This window comes from Zosterops lateralis (genome assembly GCF_965231275.1).
Source record: "Zosterops lateralis genome assembly, chromosome: 3".
NCBI classification, from domain to species: domain Eukaryota; kingdom Metazoa; phylum Chordata; class Aves; order Passeriformes; family Zosteropidae; genus Zosterops; species Zosterops lateralis.
Window position 1 is genome coordinate 59651522 of NC_139764.1, and position 23007 is coordinate 59674528.

A 23007-nucleotide genomic window follows, 5' to 3' on the forward strand; every position below is an offset into this window, starting at 1 on the left:
TCTCTGCCTATACTGTGGTTTCTGCAAAGATTACCTCCCCCTTTATCCTCTCTCCTCTCTGTCTCTATCCTAAAGTCTAGAAATCTTCTAGGCAAGCTCTGTGGCTCCTTCATAGAGACTCTCCAACCCCAACTGAAGCATCAAGGTCAAGGCAACAAAAATAAGAGATCTTCTTCCCCTCCTGTCTTTGTAGCTGATCACGGGACACAATAGCTCTGAATCAACTAAATAAAAGCAGATGGGCTGCTACAGGACTGTTCTTGGAAAAGGCCTGCAAGAAGAAGCATGTCAAGTATAGCAAAATACTGTTAATGAGCACCCAGAGGGAGAAAGAAACCATTAATTTTCCTGTATTCTCAAGTGTTAAATTTTAATTGGGGCATTTTTATTACAGGCTGGTAGACTGAAAGAATGTTCAGATGTTAAGCCAAATGTGCAGAACATTGGAACGAATAAGAGCATTATTTATTCTTTGCCATGAACATGTGTTGCCTCATACCTCAGTGCTCTGAGTGAGAGGTCAGGCCACACAGCCATTTTCTGTCATTGAGCATGGTCATATCACTGCTGGTTTAGGCAAACAGCTGCACTCCAAACACCAGCTGGCACTCACTCAGCAGTGGCTGTCTCACACGGAGGAAAGAGACTAAATCTATTGCTCCCAGGAAAGCAGCTCTTGTTTTCTGGAGTTTTTGGAGGTGCTGGATAGACTTACCGAACAACTGCTGTCTTGCATTGCCTATGTGATATTATCAACTCATTTATCTCAAAGGCAGGTGTCAAGAGGAAGATGCTAGACTCTTTTCAGTGATGTCAGGACAAGGAGCAATGTCTCTAAACACAGTAAGTTTCACCTCAGCATTGAGAAAGAACTTCTTTACATTGACAGCAACAGAGCACCAGAACAGGCTGCTCAGGGAGGTCATGGAATCTCCCTCACTCAAGACATTTAAAACCCACCTAGATACATTCCTGTATAACCTGATCTAGGTGACTGCTTTGGCAGGGAGCTTGGACTAGATGCTCTTCAGAGGTCCTTTCCAACCCTAACAATTCTGTGATACTCTGATTTTTACTACCAAGAGGGGAAATCCTAAATCTCACCATGTCCAGCATTCTGCTCCACTGTATCTACATCAAATCACTGGGAACCACTCTGTCAGGAGCAGCCGTCAATTATATCTTTCCTGTGCATGAATCAGCACCTCTGGGTTTCTGCCATGTTATCTCCAGGAACAGGTGATATCCCTACCTCCTACTCAGATCATAGTCCCTGAGCTCTGACTCAGTCCTACACTTGACTACAAGTAACTAAAGGACACAGCTGGAAACAAATAGAATAAAATGCTATGAAAAAGACTTGATGCAAGCAAAAGGTTATAATAAAAAACCCCAAAGGAAGCAATGAGTAGGTCATGAATGAGAAATGTCTGGCTACAAATAGGACAAAAGCACATGACCAGAGAACTAGTCAAGTCCCTGGTGAAAAGAGAGAGAACATGTGTGGATAGAAAACTTCAAAAGAAGCCTAAAAAAAGTGGCAGTAAGTCAAGTGGAAATTGACAGATCTTTCCAAAAGAAGGAGAATTTTAGCAAAAAACACATGCCTAAAGACTTTTTTGCATAATATTTATTTGTGAGCAAGGAAACAAATTTCTTCAGAGTATTTTTTACACTATCACTGCCTTCCTTTAAAACAGGATCCAAGAGTTTTCTTTTATACAACCAGAAACATACATGGGTTATGGTTTAAAGCAATATAATACTAAACACTGAACTTTGATTTCGAGAGATAAAGAAGAAATAAGTCTAAAGTAGTGCCTTGCTTAGTCTGATAGAACAACAGCACCGTGGCAATAAGCCACGCATGGCAGCCTAACTCTTCAAAAAGAGTTAATTCAAAAGTAAAGATTTTGGGAATAGGGGAGAAAGATGCAAGTGAAATCACATGTATCAAAAGAAGCAAGTGCCCACAGAAAGTTAAAAGTATGAATCACAGACACAGCTTGACCACAAATGACACAGTTGACAACCAGCAGTCATACCTTTTGATTATTTTAAAAACAACAAATTTAGTCTTCAGACACTGTTGAGGCAAAAAACTCACTCCTTGGAATGGTAGTTTTACAGAACTATAATGTAAATTAACAAAATAAAACTAGAGGTATTAATTCTAGAATAGACCCTATTTTTGAAGGGATCTATCTGCCAGCAGTTCATCTATTTGGCAAGACTAATCAAGTTAGATGATGACTTCCATTTATATAATTTTTAAGCTTTGTCTTTAAATGTTTCACAATTTCATTTTAAAGCATCAAACAATTAAGTTCACATAATTATTGAAATGCAGCTATGTCCTGCATAAAATATTGCATCTGCTCAATTATGTACAGCAAAATGACACTGAGAATAGAAAATTCAAAACTGAATAGTTTTATCAAAATTAATCTGAAGTGAAAATTTTACACTGGTAAAATTAACTACTCTAAAATATTTCTCCTCCTATAAACATCTGTGATGAAATCACTCATTTCTTCCTAGAAACATTTAGAATCAACTTGAAAACTGTCCAACCAAGTCATTCCTACTCCTTGAAAAGAGAATAAGGAAGAAATTAAGAGTACTTTAGGAACATCTGTCATTAATCAGAAAAAACCTCAGCAAGAATCTTAATTTAAAGAAGTTTAAATAGGTTTAGATTTACAATATTTTTAATATGACTCTCCCATTGAGACGCCACTGAGTTTTTCCAGAGCACACTTGCACACATCAGCTGATGCCCTGTGCTATCTGCGCACACACTGCATTATGAGCCACTCCACAGTTCTACAGCAGAGCAAAGATCCAAAGCCAAGTTTTCCAGGAAAATATTAATACTTTAATCCATCCACTGGGCTACTACAACTTGGATAATCCAAGTCTCCATGAGGGAAAAATGTCAAATTTTGTTCAGGTTTTACGGACAACTTTTATTTACCATTTCCAAGACTGAAGTAATAATCATAATTTTGGGTTCCAAATGAAAGATACTCAGATTTCAACTAAAGAAAACTTTTCCTTAAAAAGGCATTTGTCCATGACTATATTCTAACAAATGGCATCTTTAGGAATTTCCAAAAGAGGTCAGAAGAAAATGGTTATGAAGGACTATAAGAAACAGAGGATTTAGACACTGATCCCTCTAATGCAATACAATCACTTCCTCTGACTAATCAGTCTAAAGCTTCCCAAGCTACAGCGTGAATCTGAGTCATAGTGTTTAATGTCTACCAATTGCCCTTTTCCGTATTATAGTTCTACTCCCTTTTATCAGCTGTTATGTTTTTCATCACTACAAACACTTGTCCCAGTGTGAGGAAATTTGCTTTTCAAAAATAAATAAATAAATAAATAGCTGGCTCTGGCAGTGTTGTTTTTTGTTTGTTTTCCTTTACTTTAAAATCTGGAACTCATAATTATTTAATTGAAAGTGTTCTAATTTTTCATTTTAGGAAATTGCAAGCAGTTGACATCTTTTAATTTTTAAAATTCAGTATGATGATAAATCAACTTTTTCTTATCTGAAAACTGTGGAGGATAAGTTCTCTACTCTGAAGACAATTTAGTCTAAGACTAGCCCATCAGCATTCATGCATAATTCTTTTTTTTTCTTACATGTATTACTTTGCTTTTAGCAACACTCATTTTCATATAGTATTTTTCATGTAGTATCATAGGCTGCTAATAGAACAAATTATCTTAAATTTCACATTACCAACAAATGCTGCTATTACACAGTTTTCTGATTTTTTAGATTGCCTGCAAGAATGCTGAACAACAGGGACACTACCAAATATATTCAAAGGGCATCTCAAGTACATTAGAATCTCTGGACCATGTCAGAACCAAAAGACCTATCCAGCTTGGCAGTCTGCCCCATAAAGCATCCAAGCCAGCATGCTACCAGTAGGATGAAGGCAAGCATACATAATACTTCCTCAAGGATTTGCTGAGCTATAGGTTGTGGTGGTGCTTAAATTCAATTCCAGTTGGGTTTTCACTCCAGTTTGGTTTTATAATTTGTGTTTTATAATTCTGTAATTATTACTATTGTTTAAGATGGCCTCTCCTTCCCTCTCCTTCTCCCCTTCTCTCCTTCCCCCATTCCCCCAAACCTTCCCGCCAAAATCTTGGTTGTCCTGGTAACCCCATCCCATAATAGTTGTTTACCACCTTTCGGTTACCTGTCAATCTTTAAGTTATATAACTTCCCCACCCCCTCATCATGTATTCCTCCTCCCCAAGTTACCTGTTACTGGTTCAAAAGTTGTGCATCCCCTCATTATACGTTGGCAAAGAGTTTTAATTGGTCCCACGCGATCCCACCCCCGAACCTACTCAATAAAAAGCCGTGCCATCTCAAGGCCAGCGTCTCTCTCCGGAGCGCGGCCTTGGGACCACGCATCCCTTGGTTGCACCCCCTGAGAGTCCCGCCTTTCTATTCTGCGCACTATCCGCACCGTGGTCGAGTTTGCCCACGCCTCTGGCAAAGTGAGCCCCTGGATGTAGTGGCGGCAGGGCTGGCCGGAGCTGCACCATTGGAAAGCCGAACCACTGCAATAGGTAGCTTCTATACATCTGGTAAACCTCAAAGGATTTCCATGAACTCAGCCTCACCTTAATCCAGGTCACCTTTCAATATCTACACCATCACTTAATTAGGATTTTCTCATCACATTTACATGTTGTCAGGAAAGAGATCCTTCCTTTGCTGGTTTTAAATCTGCCTCCTACTAAATTCACTTAATACTTCCAGTTCTGAAATTGGAACAAAGAAATGTATCTTTCTACCAGATCTATTCTTCATTTCTTTTTTTTTTTTTTTACTATTAATTAGCTTTGCACAGGTATCAGGCCTCCAGATCTGTAGTGTAGATCTTGGATGACTGAGGAATGCTACTAAAAAAACAGTGTTTCATTTGATGCTCCATGATCCTCAGTTACTGAGGATATCTGACAGTGACGGGTTAAATAATAACTGTTATAATTCACCTATTTTAGCCTTGAGTTCCTTTTCACTATTCAATTTATCCATTTTTTCTGCACCTGTTCAATTAACAACCTAGTTTGCAACTGTTTCTCCAACTCCTCTCCTGTAAATAATGTTTCCAGTACAGAAACCCTCCTGACAGTCTCTATAGAAAAAACTGATTCAAATCATTAATTTAGTTTTTCAGCGATGACCTTATCTTTCTTGAACACTCTTTGATCATCTCTCAGCCCACCAATTCTCTGGCAGACTTCCTGAATCTGATGTGTCTGAAAAAGGTTTATTTCAACTCAGTCACTCAGAATCTTTTTCACATCTTTATTGCAATTTAACATTTTATTTGCTGGAACTTATTTTCTGACCTCTATCTCATTACAGGAAAGGATATGATGCCCATTTACCAATAACACCAGTTAATTTTGATATCTATTATCTTACCTTGGTTTATGCATTAAACATGATGTATAATTTCTGGGACCATTCTAATATGTAGCTTGCATGTGAGTGTAATTACATAATCATTTGCCAGTTAATTATTTGGACCAGGATCTGTCCTCTGTTTTCAACTAAAGCATGTGTTCCTTTACTAGCTGCATCAATAACATTCAGGTTTTTAAGAAATTCTCTTTTGCACTACATTTTATTGTGACACCTAGAGAGTCTGCCAAAGGGCTGTAGAAAGTTGATATTATATTCCTAGCCTTCCTTCAGCAAGAACACCTCAGTTCCACACCTCTGCTTGTACAACATTAAAGTGATGCTGTCCCAGTTTAGGTGCTGAATTTTAGTTCACAGGGATTTCATCCACCATTTTATTTCTGCTAACTTTCTTATGTTATTAATTCTGTAGTGCCTCTCCTCTATAAACCACTCAGACATTCCTAAACACTCCTTGTTTCTGTCATGCCTATAGTGTCACATTTTTCTAAAACCCTTTAAAAGCTGGTATTAATTATCAAGGTAAACTTTCTCAGCTGCTGGGTCTGGCTAAGGGCGGGGGGCAATACTTGGATCCATCCAATCCTAGCTTCAGTAACCAAGACGCCTGAAAGGTCTTGCAGTGTGCTCCAGCCAGGTGATGAGGAGACCCACAACTAGAATTTCACAACACATTTCATTGCGTTTCTGCCAATGAAGAAGAGACAGACAGCCTAAGAAACTTTTTGCCATTTTTGGCAGAAGGCAAATCTCATAGACTGATGAAAAATAACTTATTTAGACTTTACTTGTAATAGTCTCCAGGACAGAGAAAAGTATTACCCTGCACCCCACCAAATACGTTTTAAATATTAATAAAATCTCCCTGGGACTTCTCAAAGTCTAAGCAAACCCTGCCCTCTCAGCTTCTACTTACAGGACTCAGTCTCCAAGTCCTTATTTGTCTTCCCAAACATTTCCTGGACTTGTTCCAACATGTCCATGTCTATCTATTACTGAGGAGCCCAGAACAGGACTCAGCTCTTCAGGTGTGTTCTCATCATCTCCCTCAACCAGCTGGTGACTGTCTGATTAATGTAGCCCAGGATATTCTTGGCTTTCACTGCCTTCAAGGGTACCTTGCTGGCTTATGCACCACTTAGTGTACACCCCTACTCTCACTCAGCTTCCTCCCAATGCTCCTGAGTTATGTAGGCACAGCTGGCTCATGTCTCACTGAACAGAGCTCCCAGGCCACTGCATGCTACCAGGCACTGAATTGTCATGTAGCTGCCCATCTGCAGGCAAAGAAAGGGCGCCTCTCTTGGTGTCAGAAGTCACCAGTTTGCAGTCTTCACCATCATGGGAGTCTCCATTTCTGGACCAACAGGCACAGACTCTGCCTGCCTCTCTTTTTTCATACAGTTGTGGCTTCAGGCTGCAGAGTGTCAGATAAAACTTAGTTACTCACTTTTGTCAACTCTGATGCTGTGCAGTCTGCTGGACATCTACTGACACTCTTCTGCAGTCCTCTACTTGGTGGCACAAATACCCAAAGACATCACCCATTCTGTAGGCAAGGATGCTCTCTCCCTTAACCTCAGCAAGGTCCCAGATAGTTCCTGCAGTCTCAGAGGTTAAAATCTGCATCCTGGCTCTGGAACTCAGCCTGAGCTGAGGGCTCTGCTGTACTGGGGCAGTCATTGCAGCCAGTGCTGAGGGCTGGGCCCAGACTGTGCCTCACCACCATGGCTGAGCACCTAAACCCACTCCTTCTGCCCTTCCTTCTGTGCGTGTTTCTGGCATGAAATGATATGCAAACATGCATCATTGGCTGCCTCTGTTGTTAATGCAACAGTAAAAATGCTGCCACTTGGCATTAATGTATATTATCAATTGCTGAGTTACTTAAAATTAACACACTTTAACAAAGGTTTTAAGAATTTTAAGTATGTACCATGCTCTCATACAAATTTAAAATACTCATGTATGCATCTAAGTGGTGTATTTTTCTACTTAGAGCTTTGGTATTCGAAGCCCATTACTTTGCCAAGCAATTTGAGTGCAATCAATCTCAAGCTGTTTGTAGGATATAAAAAACCCCAGCTGTGTCACTGTGTGGCATGGAGGTTTTATGCTCACTTTCTTTTCCAGAAAACAGAACCACTAACCAACACACTTTTCACTATGATAGACTGAAAGACTTAATTCTTTCATAAAAAGAGAAAGCTACTTAGGGTAATTTGTTACAAGGATGGACTGGGAATATCATCCTACAATAATTTTTGGCTAGTAGTGGTAAAGAACTCCCCTCATTTCAGTATTCAGTAGTTTATTTTGTACATCATATCAAGACCATGGGCTTCAACCTTGGCGCTCTGTGTAATGCAGTGGTCTGACCCTAAACTATTGTCAAAAAGGTCAGTGTGTCACTAAAATCTAATCTCTGACAGCAGCCTACAGGAAAAAAAAGTTTCAGTCCTGCACAAAAGGTCTTGCAACTTGGTAATTGAGAGTGGAGAAGACAAAAATGTCAGCATTAAAATGATCTAATGGGAGAAGTGCCCCATGATTTACATTCTCAAGTTATGCAAGCACATCAATATGAAGATGAACAATGCTGAAAATAAATTTTCAACAGGTGTTTCAGTAGCTCTCATAATTCTATCCAATACCACCTTTAATTATCTGTTGCAAATAGCTCATTTGCAGTAGACAGAAAATTACTGCTGATTAATTAATCTCTTGGTATCTTATATTTAATCCCTAAAGACAACATTTCTGTGAGTTTTCTTAGTGCAAAACCTAACCTATCATTAAAGTTGATTTCACAACTAGAAGAGTAGATGGAAGCATAAGCCAAACTCAGCATCCAATTTTTCTTAATAAATACATATTTATAACTGTGTATAGGAAATGGTATATTTGGCAAATTTTGCTATATTTCTAATAAACATCTCACAATCTTAATAAATTAGTGGTTTAGTAAGTGAAAGCACAACTCCCTTCTGTGCCTCACTAATGATTACAAGAGCTGCTTGAAATGCAATGCTTAAACTTGCATTAAAATGTCAAGGGCTATGCATGTCAGATTGTATCTCAACTAATTCATTCCCCCTAAGAATACAGGCAAATGTCAGTTTAACAAACTGTTTAGCAAATACCATTGTGTCATTGACAACTATACCCTACAGCTTAAGCTAAATAGGACTTCATTGCTTCAGTTTTGATTAACTTGCTTTTGTCATTTTTCTCTTTCCAATTTCACTTGCCTATTCAAGCCACTGCTTTTTTACGGCTCCTGAAATTCTCATGCTTGTCATTTTTGGACAAAAAACAATTTGTCAAAGACATCATCTTGCATACTTGTAAACAGACTGCTCATTGTTAGAGCAATAGCTATTAATAAATCACAGAATAGTAAGAAATTTGATTAGCTTGAAAGTGGATCTATATAATTTCAAGTTTTTATTTTCTTGTTGTAACTGTCTTACATAAGTGGCAGCACTACACGGAGCTGTAGTTTCAGCACTAGTTATGCTTTCTACAGACCATGAGGGGCTCAGACAAGATGCAAGGCCTGGAATACTCTACACGACCATGGTAGTTTGTGCTCCACTGGCTCTTCTAAGTGTACTTAGAAGTGAGACTTCATCTCTTAACATGGCAAAAAGGTATTTTGTGCTGATTCCAATGGCAACTCTACCTGCAAACCAGTTATGAAAATTATGTTAGTCTGAGTTCTGATTAAGCAGAGGTGAAATACCTAGGCATTACTGAGTTCAACATGATCACATCTCTGCTTAAAGGATGAAATGAAGTGGTCTGACAAGCACATTCTCCAAAATTACTCAAAAAGCACAACATTAAAATCCAAACTATGCTTCTTTTTAAGAAAGCCCTGAAATGAGATAACATATTAAAAAAATTACATTTTTCTTTACTACTTTTCAAAGTAATACACCTCTTTTTGGACAATGATCATAAATGAGACAAGTAATTTCAAATAAATAACAAAAAAGGAAAGTTATGTTTCCCTAGGTATTATAATAAAAAGCATTCTGATCCTCAGATTTAACTAAAAATCTTCTAAGTATGCCAAACCAAACAATATTAAAAAAACTTCACCCAAACACTCATCCCCATCTTCCTATTCATAAATAAATTTTATGATTTATTATTCATTGTATGATTATTCTAAAAACTCATGGCACTTCACACTATCTTTTTCCTTCTGAACGAGATACACTATGGAATTACAGACAAATTATTGCCAGTACCACATTGTGACCAGTAGAAAGAAAATCCACAGAAACTTTTAGCAGCTGTAAGCAGTTGCAAATGGCTGCCAAAAACAACTGCTGATGTAAAAGAGGGAGAATGAGAGGATTTAAGTTGCTCAAACAGTAAACAAGTACATCTGCTCCTGAATGTTACCATTAAATAAACTGTGGTAATATGCCTTACATTGGTGCAACATGCTTGTTTTGAACCACAACTCTGAAGAATTTTAGACTGAAGCAATTTTAGCAAAAATTTTTGGGTTTTTTTTTTTGTGATGGAAATCCATGTGTGGAAATGTTTATTACAGTTACTGTATAGTGTTGGACTCAAAGTTCTAGCAACCCCTGTGTAATGTCATTTGGAACACAAACGGATGAATGCTGTTGAAAACCAGATGGGATCCCTGTGAATGGTAAGCATTCATTTCCTTTAAAACCATTTATAATGATTTAGAAAGAAAGAATAGATAGGACACTCGGTTGTGGAATACAACAAATTTTGATACCTCTCCAACTGTGAACCTGACCTGTTCAGACTTTGGAGATATTTTACAGCAGCTTCTGGAAGAAAAGTCAGGGGAGGGAAAAAATCCATTTCTAAGCAGGACAGAGTGAACAGTCTAGGCTAGGAATGCCAACAGAAATCTTCTGTGAAACGCAGGAGATTAAAGAATTATGAGCATGAAATGTGCTTTTAGTTCTGTGCTCCCATCATGATTAATTGTTGGAAAGTTACAAAAATAGTAGTGCTTACTTTAATCACAAAAAACGCTTGGCAGGGTTTTGTCAAACTCTCAAATGTCTGGGTTTTTCAGATTTCAGTTATGATACATGATATAAAATGACTTATATAGTCAACTGGTTGACTATATGTGACTTACATGTGCTGGTTTTGGCTGGGATAGAGTTAATTTTCTTCACAGTATCTTGCATGTGGCTCTGCTTTGGATCTGTGCTGAAAACAACGTTGATAACACAGAGATATTCCAGCTACTGCTGAGCAGCACTTGCACAACACCAAGACTTTTTAGTGTCTCATCCTGCCTCCCTCAGAGAGAAGGAGGGGGGTGCCTAAGGGGTCAGGAGAGGACACAGCTGGGACAGCTGACCCCAACTGACCACAGCGATATCCCCCACAACGTGATCAGCAATAAAAGCTGGGGAACAAATCTGCCAAGGCCTTTAAACTGTTCTTTTGGATCTGTTCTTCCTTCAGAAGATTCTCCAGCTTCTAAAACAAAGAAAAGCTACACTGTGGCTACATTGTTATGTCCCTCCATAGGAAGCTCAAGCCACAGAATCCACCTGCTATGGATTTGCTGTCCTTGGCACTCCTATTATATCTCACTTGGCTACCAGCTTTATTTTTCTAATGTGCTTGAAAACACTTCTCTTCGGATTTTTTAGGCCTCCAGCACAGACTTTTTTTGGTAGGAAAGGGCAGCACTTTGGTTCTTAACTTTTCTTTTGCCTCACTGTGATTTTATTCCAATTTGCAAAATTCCTGTTTTACTTGCTTTTATATGATGTCCTTCAGTTTCTAATGCCTATTAATACACAAGCATTTTATGCTGCTGCCTTTTTGGACACTCTAAGGTCTATTCTTTTTTTTGCAAATAGCATGCATAAGCTCCGACATATTTAAAAAGAAAACATGTAAAAATATATTTCCACCCTCACAGATTGCCTTATCATTTTTTACTTTTTCAAAATTTTCTTAACATTAAACAGTGAGAATATTATTGCCATTTTACAGAATAATCTTTAAATAACAGTATTTTGAGCCATCCTGCCTTGCACCTCTTCTCACAACATTTTGAGTTGCATCCCATATTCTTAGTTGTACCATTATACTGCTTCTTGAAAGGACATTCAAAGAGATTTAAAAATCAGCCTTTGTGACAGTTACCCAGCCTATGGGAAGGTAACAATAGTTTGCTTTTCCACTATAGTGGGTTTTTTGCCTTAATTTTTTGCTTCAGAGCCCCCTTACGCAGTCTCACCATCTTGATTAAGTAGTACTACTACAATCCTAAATTTTCTGACTCTTCCTCAGGGATGATATACCCATTTTCTTTGACAGAGATTTGTTTGCTGAGATGGTCTGTCTACTTACCCATCTGCTGATGGTCTGTCTGCTTTCTTCATTCAAATGTTCTTGACTCCATACCTCAATCAAATAATTTTATTTTTGAATAATTTGAATTTTAAGTAATTTGTCCATTGGTCCACAGTGTTTAATTGGCTAACTTTCCTTTTATTGAATTTCTGTTATATCTACCATTTAAACGGAAAATTCCAGGCAAACTAGGCTATTTGGTTTTTCTTTTCTTTTCTATACAACTCCTTTTCACTGACATGAAAGCATACCTACATTTGGCCTCAGGCTGACATATTTGTATCTCACTGCTTCAATGAGATTTTAGTGATTAAAATTACTCCTTCAAGTAGTCTGTCCGGACTTTAACTAATTCTTCCTTAAAAAAAAAACACCTCATTTTTTTTTCAATAAAGCTATTCTTTTGCCCAGTAATCTCCCACAGTAAGGACTAATCAAAACAAAACAAGCAAACAACAAAAACCAAAACAACAACAACAACCAAACAAACCCAAAAACCCACCAAATAACCCAACACCCACAACAGATCTACAGTTCCTCTAATCGAACAGAAGACAAAAACCCCTCACCAAATACCTGCTGCTCTTGTTTTGCTGTTAGAATGAAATCTATCCAAAAATCTGCTACCAAACCCAACAAGAGAAATTTGGGTCATTCAAGTAAATATCAATGCTTAACCATACCAGTTCCCTTTGGAGCGCTGAAAGAGTATGTTGCTATAAACTACATTTACAGGCATGAATCCTCCTTTTAAAATTTGGAAAATCTGTCACAAATCTACATAAAGACCTGTAATACATCTCTTTTCAGTAAGCATTGTGGTCAATAAACAATAGATGCTAAAGAAAAATAATTGAATCAATTTGACTTCAAACTAAAAGACTGCTCTGTATAGTATGTTTTTTGCATATTGCAAGTTCATTATTTTTAAGTATTATGATTCATATAATTAATCGTTTTTTCTTTTCTTTCAAGAAAGAGTAGAAATTACAACATCAGTTTCTGCTCAGTGAGAGATGTGCCAAGATAGAAAAGTGGACTGTTTAACTACACAAAAGAAACCCTCATTTCGACTTGGCTCACACAGATGTACCAGTAAATATCCTGTCTCTTGTTTTCACAATAAGAGACTGGATAATAATATAATTCACAATAACATGGGAGACTGCAATACTACTTATACTCAGCTTTCCACATTTTTTTCCTCTTTGCAGCATAACGTATACGTACATTTCATATTTTTTACCCATTTTTTTTCTGTAGTATTAAATATCAGAAACTCAAGTTCAGTATTAACTATCAGCTTGAAAATATTACTTATGTTTCCTTTTTCTTAGGCAAAAATTAGCAGTGAATATTGCTATAATGTAATTATGAAATTATCGACTTGCAAAATTAATTGTAGAAGTTTTGAATAAATTATTGCAAAGACAATTCTCATCATGCATAATAAAATAATTTAAATCTGTCTAAATTTAATTCTATGTTTTCAATACTTCCCTATGATACTGAGCACATATGTCAAATGTTTACTTTGTCTTTTCCTTTCCCATATCTTTCAGCGTCAATTAAGAAAACAGGAAATGTTAATTTTACATTAGTGAGGCAATATACCATTGTGTAAACAGAATATATTAAATGTATCCATTTATTTGGCAGTCATTTGTTAAAGGTCCTTTTTTCTCAGATCAGGTCTAATTGTACTAAGCTAAATAACCAAATTTTTAAAAGAAGACAAAACCCCAAAAGCAACAAAATTAAGCAGACTCGAATCTTTTTCCAAACCTCTAATCTGTTTTATTTCTTTTTGTAAACCATTTCTTTCAAAGTTATTCTAAATGGAAATTTTGGAGCAGCTGAAACCTTATGTGCCAAAATTCTGGAAGAAAATCAATATTCTATCCTTTCTTGGTAGACACAAGTAACCTTCTAGGCTGCTACAAAGTCCTTTCAAATCACTTGTAAAAGGAGACTTACAAGTAGAAGTTATCACAGTAATTTCACTGAGACCAATCATACAAATGGTATCCAAAAAAATGATATCCAAAACCATGGCTTGAGCAGAAATCTTCCTGAAGCTGCTGTGGCCAGAAGGTGGGGGTGGGAGGTGAAGCCAAGAAAATATAAGCCAAAACCAATAGGGGGAACAAAGTATGAGTAATCGAAGAGTGTTGAACACGGACTGTTCAGCCTCTGAAGAGGTGCAGTGCAACACTGAATAAAATGAGATTACCAGCCTCCATGGCAGACCTGATCTGAAGGTTACTGTTGACTTCAGTGGAAAGATCTTTCAATAACAAGCACTATTTACCTACAGATCCTGTTGGCTGTCCCTACTACTAATCACTACAAAGAAACTAACTATGCATTGTAAGATGGAAAATCAAGATAAGAAAGATTCTAAACTGATGGGACACTTGGATTTCAGTCCAGAGAAAACCTAACTCATTATTTCTTAATGAAGTTGTGTCACCTATAGACAGCCTGACTCAAAGCATGCTAAAAACCTGGGAAGCAGAACATCTTGGATGCAAGGATTGCATCTGATAAGATCTTTACTTGCTAAAGTTTTCTTTTGCATTCAAGGAAAAAGACTGTCACATGTCCACCATTCACAGTTTTGTGGAATTTGTTTTCATTGTCTTTGCATTGAAAAAAATAAATGACCAAATAAAATGTTTTCATTTTGCATCACATGGAACAATTCATATCAATCAAAATAAAGATTTCCCCTTCATTGTTTTAGGAAAAAAATCTGAATTACTAAAAATTATTTTTACTCTCACTCTTCATATGTCAAGCTGAAAAAAGCTGTTCACAGATCCCTACTTTAGATTCTGAGTCAGACTGCATTCATTAGTCTCTGCCTAATGTCCTTAACTGTCTAAACTTCAATGCTGGAAGTAGCATCCACTTAAATTTCTGAACAGTTTCTTCCATTTTAATTGATTGTTACCTATTTTTTTTATATGGTGCATTTTTTTGTTTGTTTTTGCAGTGAGTACTGCAATACTGGTACAAGACCAATAGATATATGACAAGACAACATATGCCATAACCACAAGTACTGTACTGAACTGTACAGAAATGCAAGTCAAATATATGGAAATTTAGCATACTCATGAGAAATGCCTAGGGTGGTTGCAGCTGAGGGCATGGACAAAGATATTACTGGCATTGCTTTTTACCATTGATGCCTTTTCTACATCTTATGTATTTGAAATTATACCTATCGCTGTTACTCAAGGGGAAATAGGAGTTCAGACTTCAGAAAATTATTTTGCAATAAAGACAAGATACTGAACATGTTAGGAGCTGAGAGAATCAATCTAAAAATAAGACCTATAAAAGCAGCATCAACATTGTAATTCACAAACTCTTAAGCAATTTTTTTAGAAACTGTGTAGCATCTGTATCATTAAAAAATAAGAAAAAAAAAAGAAATCAACTCAAAATTTTTAGTCTGCAACTGAATACATTTCAATTTTGAGTACTTCCAAATTCAGACCCTCTGTCCTCTTAGCATTGACATTCTCAGAGTCTAAATCCAGCTATGAGAAGAACATATTTAGAGTCCACTTCTAAGTCTCTTTTTCTTCCCTTCCTTTTCTGTGAACCACTGAGACTGCACCAAACAGGACAAGCACTATGGAATGAAGAGGAGAAAACTAGCACGCAAACGTTGGGAAACACTAGAGTTCAGTGCTCATGATATCACTGGGCTTGAGGCAAGCTCAGCAAAGTACTGGGACACTGGAGGAGGTTTCAAGGGACCTGAGGCATGCATTTAAAAAGGGACACAGTACTAGCATTTGAGTACTATGGCAACAAGTGAACAAAATAAAAAAATACTGTCAAGGCACTTGTTTCTGTATATTTTTCTTCTTTACATGGTAAGTACACACTTTGAACTTCCACTTGACTGAAGAAAATAAAGACTAATGAACATGCTTATACAAGGCTTGTCTCTACTATCACAGAGAGTGGTAGTAGAGTCTTATTTTTTTTTTTACATTACAGTTACATTGCTACAATCACAAGAAATCTACAAGATTAAGCATTTAAAGGAGCAGAACTAAAGTATCACCTTCTCATCACTATTATAGCAGTGATAGAAAGACTTACTGCAGAATATGAAGGCAATAGGTTACTAAATTCCACTGTAACTCTCCTCCCTGTCAGTCCTCTGCCTCAGCCTTAGCCACAGAGGAGATAGAAAAAATTTTCTTGTTAAAGGACATCAGGACTGAGAGAACCTTCTGCTATATTGTTCACACAGACAGCTCTTGCCAAAGTCTTTCAGTCTCCAGTTTTCACCTTTGAACATGGAAATACCATGCAGTTTGCAATGGAACATAGCAGATGTGCAACTATATTACCTCCTTAATAATAAACCAAAAGTCTTTGCCAATTTTGTTTTATCAACTGTCTGGTCACACTGATTACTTCACAAGTGCTCCTTGCTGAAAAGAATCAAGCGACACCAAGGGCTGTGTTTGATATGAAGAAACTAGATAAACGTTTTGGAAATTCGGTCCACTTGGTATACTGCAATTAGGTGTCATTCTCATTTCTACAACTGGATTACTTCCCTTCAAATACAGGGCTAATATCCTTCAACTTTTCTATATTTACTGTCAAGGCAGAGCATTCTCAGCAGCTGAAAATAACATATGAAAGGCATCTCATACAGGTTTCTTTTACTCTCTACAAGGAAATATTTACTGAATCCTGAGATTTCATCTCTTCATTGTCACTGTAGAACCCAAACTCTAATCAACTGTAGACATACCCTTTGAGGCCACATCTTCTGACAACAGACTCTGTCTGCAAAGAGGGAACAATTTCTCTTCCTTGAAAGTTTACATACCTTCTTCACCACCAGAAATAATTATGATTTTTTCTTAAACCAACTTTGACAGAACACCTCTATACAATGACAGACAAGGGAGACAATTGGATATTTCAATTAAGATTTTGAAAAGTGGGAATTAAATTCACCACCTTACTCTCCATTTTTAAACTTTCAGAAAGCCTCATTTTAGATAAACTCAAGTTTCCCAGAATATGGGGGCAGGAGGAGGGGGGTGGGTCTTTTTGCCTTCTTAGTAAAGGAAGTGCTTTCCTATCAGATTAATTAGGCTTTTCTTCCACTGTCTTCATTGCATGTGGCTCTCGACATCTGCTTGCAAAAAGAATTACTTGATACTGAAGAAAAAACAGAATGATTTTCTTAACCAAAATATTTATTTTCTCTTAGCCTATATGAAACACTCTAAATCCATTCCATGTATGTTGGAAGAATGCTGCTTCCATGTGTAATCTCCAATTTTACTTCCTACAAGACTATGTGTTCCTTTTCTATGAAAAGATTTACATTTTCCTAACACATTATACTGATCAGCTGTTGCACCTGGAGTTTTCAGAGGGTCCAGCTTTGAAACAACTGCAAGCAAGAGGGAAGATTCCAACGTATCAAAATACAAGTACTACATGTGCTAATTCAGACAAGCATTTGCTAAGAGAAATCTTTCAGCATCTCAGAGAAAATAAAATTACAACCTTGAAGGCTAATGTTCAGAGCCTTATATTCACCTAGTTGTCAAGGTAAAGAGGCTGTTTAACAAATGGCAGCCTAGCAGAAGAAATATTTCAATAAAAAAGGTGCAAACTGGATGTAAACATTAGAGGCTCCTGTGTGAGAGAAATGAAGCAAAAATCACTATGGTAACCCACTAACTTTTAGTTCTCGAACTAATGATCATCTGAGGAAATAAAGAAACAAAGAATTTACATTCTTATACACTGCTTAAGTAAAGATGAAAACAAAATTAGCATTCTTATTTACCTGAAAATACCAGACTCATATCACCAGCTACTAATCCTTACATAAATGGGTCTTTCTTACTCAGTGTAAAAAAAAATAATTAATTCCTATTAAAGCAAGAAACATCAGTTCAGTAAAAGATAATGAATAACGTATTAAGTGAACTAATCTCTTTCCCTTATTTTTCTGGCATGGGGATACTGAGACAGAGGAACATTCATTTTTTGTTTTGAAATACTGTTTTGAGAAGCTTTAGCTTTTGTATTTATTTGAGGACTGAAGCATTTCTCTTACAAGGATAAGCTGAAGGAGCTGGGCCTGCTTAGCCTCAAGAAGAGATGACACAGAGGGATCCCCCTCAATGTGTGTATCTGAAGGGGGGGTAGCAAGAGGATGAATCAGGCTCTTCTCAGTGGTGCTGAGCATTAGGATGACAGGCAATAGGCAGAAACTGATGCACAGGAGATTCTACCCAAACATGAGGAAGAATTTCTTTACTATGAAGAGACTATGAACTGGAACAAACTGCCCAGAGAGGTTGCAGTTTACCTTTTACTGGAGATAATCAAAAGCTCTCTGGACACAATCCTGTGCCATGTGCTCTAGGATGACTCTGCTTAAGCAAACAGTTTGGACCACATGACCCACTGGGGTCCCTTCCATTCTCATCCATTCCATGATGCTGTCAAACAGATTTGCTAAAAGTCTACTTTAGCTAGTATGATATAGAGAGACACGCTGTTTTTCTAGCTATCACTGATAGCTTAGTATGGAAACCACAATGCTAGGAATCTTTCTGCATTCAAGACTTCACTTTTAGAGAGTTTCTTACTCTTGTTTATTTGGAAGTTGTCATTATGTAATTTTCTATTAACTCATTCTATAAAATTACTTTTTGCAAGTAATCTCTGGCCTATAGATTGCTTGTTTCCATTTGACTTAAACTTGTGCTAGTTACACAGATCTGAAGATAAATCACAATGGGTTTTTGTTTATTTGTTGTTGTTTTGTTGGCTTTGTTGTTCTAGCTGGTTTTTGTTCTAATTCTGTGATTGGCCAAGATAATATTATTGGTGCAAATAGGAAGAGCATTAAATATACTAAGCCAAAAAAATATTTGGTTTAGAATGAAAATTTCTGGAAATATGCTAATGAATCAAGTCATTGACTAAAATGTTAATTGAAAGTATATACAAGGAGAACATAGTCTGATTTTTTCTAAGATGACAATTTAGACAACTATCAACTTCAGACAGCACTGTAGATGTACATTTGACATTGGCACTGGCTTGCCAACCACCTTCCTCATGCACTTCACCAGGTTTTCTGGGTGTACACCAGAACGGTGTGCCTAAGCAGCTCATGGGGTTTGAAGCAAAGGAACTTTATTTACATTTCCTAACTCTGTCAGTCTTACAAAATGACTACAACACCTGATTCACAGAACAAATTACTGTCCTGGAACAAAGACAAATTATATGCAGACATATTTCCACTGAAAGACCAGGAGCCAAATACCACCAGCAACACAACTACAAGTAAATATAATATTGGTAGAAATGTTATTTTTCATGTTACGTCTTTGACAAAATATGAAAAAGAATTAACCTGGGTTAATTCTCTGTAAATGTTACATACTTCATAATGCAGCCTTTAGCTACTCAGACAGCTGAAACTAGTGTTTTACTTATGAAAAGAGTATTGTTAAAAATCTAAGATAATTAGTTCACATGGAATGATACTCTTCCAATCACAAAAAAGGTTAATATCTAGGCTGTTCATTTCAAGATGTTCTCTCTCTATTACAGCCGCATCTCAGATTAATAACTACCTATAGGAGGTAGGCTTAACTTGGGTTCATCCCATGCCTTTCACAGAGTATGGCTGCATGTAACAACTTCCCTTTGCCAAATGGACTAGAACAGATGCATTTCTGCCTTCAAAGTAATCTTTGTCTTTAAAGAAACCACATATCAGATGTAGGTAATTTACTAAGTTAAGGATAGAGCACATCAGGCCCAGTTAAAAATTGCTAATTGCACACTTAAGATCAGAAGTTCCACTCAATTTAGTAGGCTTTAAGTCAATGTTTAAGTCATGGATATATACCAGCATGCTGAATAAAATTCTTTGCTTTTTAGCTCAGTCAGTGGAGAACACCTAGACTCACTGGTTTAACCAAGAAGACAGAAGACTAGTGGAATCAATATCTGCCTGTGAGAACTGGAGAATCAAATAAATGGAACAATTCTGAAAATTGTAAATGAAATTAATTACTGGAATAATTACTTTTGCATTATATTTTCAGTGCAGATATGTTCTCCCAAAGAAACAGTATAAAATTTCTTTAAGTGATAAATTACTAACTCATGTTCTGTTCACTCCTCAAAAAAACACCTAGCTGAAACCAGTTTAAAAATACAGCACATGTATATGCACTATTTCTTTTAATATCACTTTATCTTGCTCCTGCAAGATTTTACAAGAACAAATATCCACACAAATGATACAAGCACTAAGGATACAAGCACAACAACAAATACAAAATACTTGCAATTTTTCCTAGAACTGAAAATGATTTCCTATCTGATAACTCTTGATAATCTGAGACTCTCTTAGATTCAAGGATATATATTTTTAAAGTGTATCAACAGGATATTTTCAATGAAAGCTGAATTTTTCAATTTTTGCAACTGGCATTGAAAATTTTCTGAGAACATAAACAAACTATGTATATATCTATATCCAGGACTCAAAAATAACTGTATTAACAATTCTGCATGTGAACATTACTTTGCATTTAGGGGAACAGAAGACAGTAATTTTGTACTTATTTATAAGAAAATAAATCATTAAAAAGTGGAACAGAGAAAATAACAGAGGGATGAATATTGAGGCTAAAATTTCATTTGCAGAGCAGGTGTTGGAAAAAAACTGTGAAAAAAAAATGCAGCTGGAATGCGGTACACATGGCTTTCCCACTCATCATTTTAAGTGACTGAAAATGCTGCATTTTCAGCTACAGGTGTTACATTTGCCTTGCTCTTTCAACCACGGATTCTCATTCTCAAGTCCACCACATCGTTTCCACACCTTCAGTCAGAACAAATGACTTGTCTGTGATTCATGTGCCTGGACTTAGGCTAAAATAGTAGAGGCCTCTGAAAGAAGAAGAAATAGCATAAACAGGGGCAGAGGGTCAGCTCTTAAGGCATTAAATTAAATTCTGACTAAAATCATTACCATTTGATATCCTGGCTTATACACAGGGACTGAAAATGCATCTAAAAGAAAAGTGTTTTATGACTTCACTGTGTCCGTGATTTTTCCAAGTACTCTCACCTTTGTTCTCAAGTGACATGGGAACATATTTCAAAATGTAAAGTTGTCTGAAAGTACTAAGTGCATACCTGATAAACTGTTTTACTTCTTGGTTTACTTGGTAGAGTATTCTTACTGGAGTGAACTTTGTGTGTGTTTATCTAGGATCATGTAAGATGAGCTTTTAAAATTTGCAAATAGATTCTATCCACATTTTTCGATTGTACCAAAACACCATCTACTGAAGGCAGACTTGCGAATTAACCAAAGGGGTTTTTTTCCTGCTATGTTATATATGGAACACCCTCTGACCTTACCTCTCCATTTTCCAGAGGATGGATTTTGGAATAATAAGAAGTGCATATGACTTCATCATCTTTTATGTAGGATGGGGTTCCAGGCCGGGGATGAATGTTGTAGCGCGTCAGGCACTCACTGTCTGTGATGGCATAGTACTGCCATGGCTGATAGTCCACACCATCCAGGGAACGCTCTAATATCCAGTTCCCAGGACGAGGGGAGTTCGCTGCTTTCACGATAACATACGCGATCTGGAAGATCTGAAAAATACAAGAATTGTTAAAATACAACTAAATACACAATTAAAAATTCAATCTAATTTCTTCCTAGCTACCAAAATAAGAACGGCAAATATGCTAATGTTTGACTGTTTTTTTCCCCCTAGAAATGCAATATGGCCTTGGATTACACAGAAACTCTAAAACAACAGAAACGAATTCTCCATTAACATTTCTGAAAAAGATAATTAGTTGCATTAGATCAATAGAGACTTTGAAAATAGAATTACAAAGCATTCTAGGTTTCTTAGTAGGTAGTTGCTAAACTGCCATTTCAGCCAAATTTTTGTAAAGTTTGTTTTCAAGTTTTTTCAATTTGTAGGAGTGGGATTGTTTCTTTATGTGTATTTATAGACATACACTTTCCACAGAATTTAAGAGTTGTCTAACTGTTACAAATCTATCTCTGTTAAAGAAAAACATAGTTTTAAGCTATTGAAAGGTAATCACATCATGCTGAAATCAGTCTATAAAACATTCTTATTTGAATCACACAACTCAGCACTCTGACCATGAATAAGCTTTATGGGACAGAGACACATCAAATATCACTACAAACAGAATGCCAGCATATAATCAATGTTCATTATAGTCCATTTTACCTGCCTATTCAATTGATTTATCAAGGTTTATTTCTGCATACATGCTTGCTGGAATGCAAACCACAAATACATTTGCAATTGCAGAATGACACACATTAGTGACGCAGGTCTGGTTAGGTTTGGCTTTTAACCTAGTAACAGCTACATGCTACAGAGGTAGAACTGCAGCCAAGGAAAAGTAAGCAGTGGTTCGGCTTCTCCAATGGGTGCAGCTCCGGCCAGCCCTGCCGCCACTACAACCAGGGGGCCACTTTGCCAGAGGCGTGGGCAAACCCGACCACGGTGCGGATAGTGCGCAGAATAGAAAGGCGGGACTCTCAGGATGTGCAACCAAGGGGTGCGTGGTCCCCAAGGCAGCGCTCCGAGGAGAGACGCTGACCTCGAGATGGCACGGCTCTTTATTGAGTGGGTTACAGGGGTGGGATTGCGTGGGACCAATCACAACCTTTTGCCAACGTATAATGAGGGAATGCACAATGAACCAATTTTGAACCAATAATAAGTAACTTGGGGAGGAGGAATACATAATGAGGGGGTGGGGAAGTTATATAACTTAAAGATTGACATTTAACAGAAAAGTGGTAAACAACTATTATGGGATAGGGTTACCAGGACAACCAAGGTTTTGGCGGGAAAGTCTGGGGGAAGGAGAGAAGGGGAGAAGGGGAGAAGGAGAGGGAAGGAGAGGCCATCTTAAACAATAGTAATAATTACAAAATTATAAAACACAACTTATAAAACCAAACTGGAGCAGTAAAAACCCAATTGGAATTGAATTTAAGCACCACCACAAAAGTAGCAGCTATTTCTATTAAAAAAGAAGAACATATA

At 37.0% G+C, this 23007-nt stretch overlaps 1 protein-coding gene across 2 annotated transcripts in view; it reads right to left on the reverse strand.

Moving 5' to 3' along the window:
- Positions 1-23007, reverse strand: part of LAMA2 (laminin subunit alpha 2) — a 267187-nt gene that overhangs the window by 228044 nt on the left and 16136 nt on the right. For both annotated transcript variants that reach the window (XM_083855998.1, XM_083855999.1), the window contains exon 3: positions 21314-21556. In XM_083855998.1, the coding sequence (XP_083712124.1) occupies positions 21314-21556 (243 nt within the window). The remainder of the gene's footprint in view (positions 1-21313; positions 21557-23007) is intronic.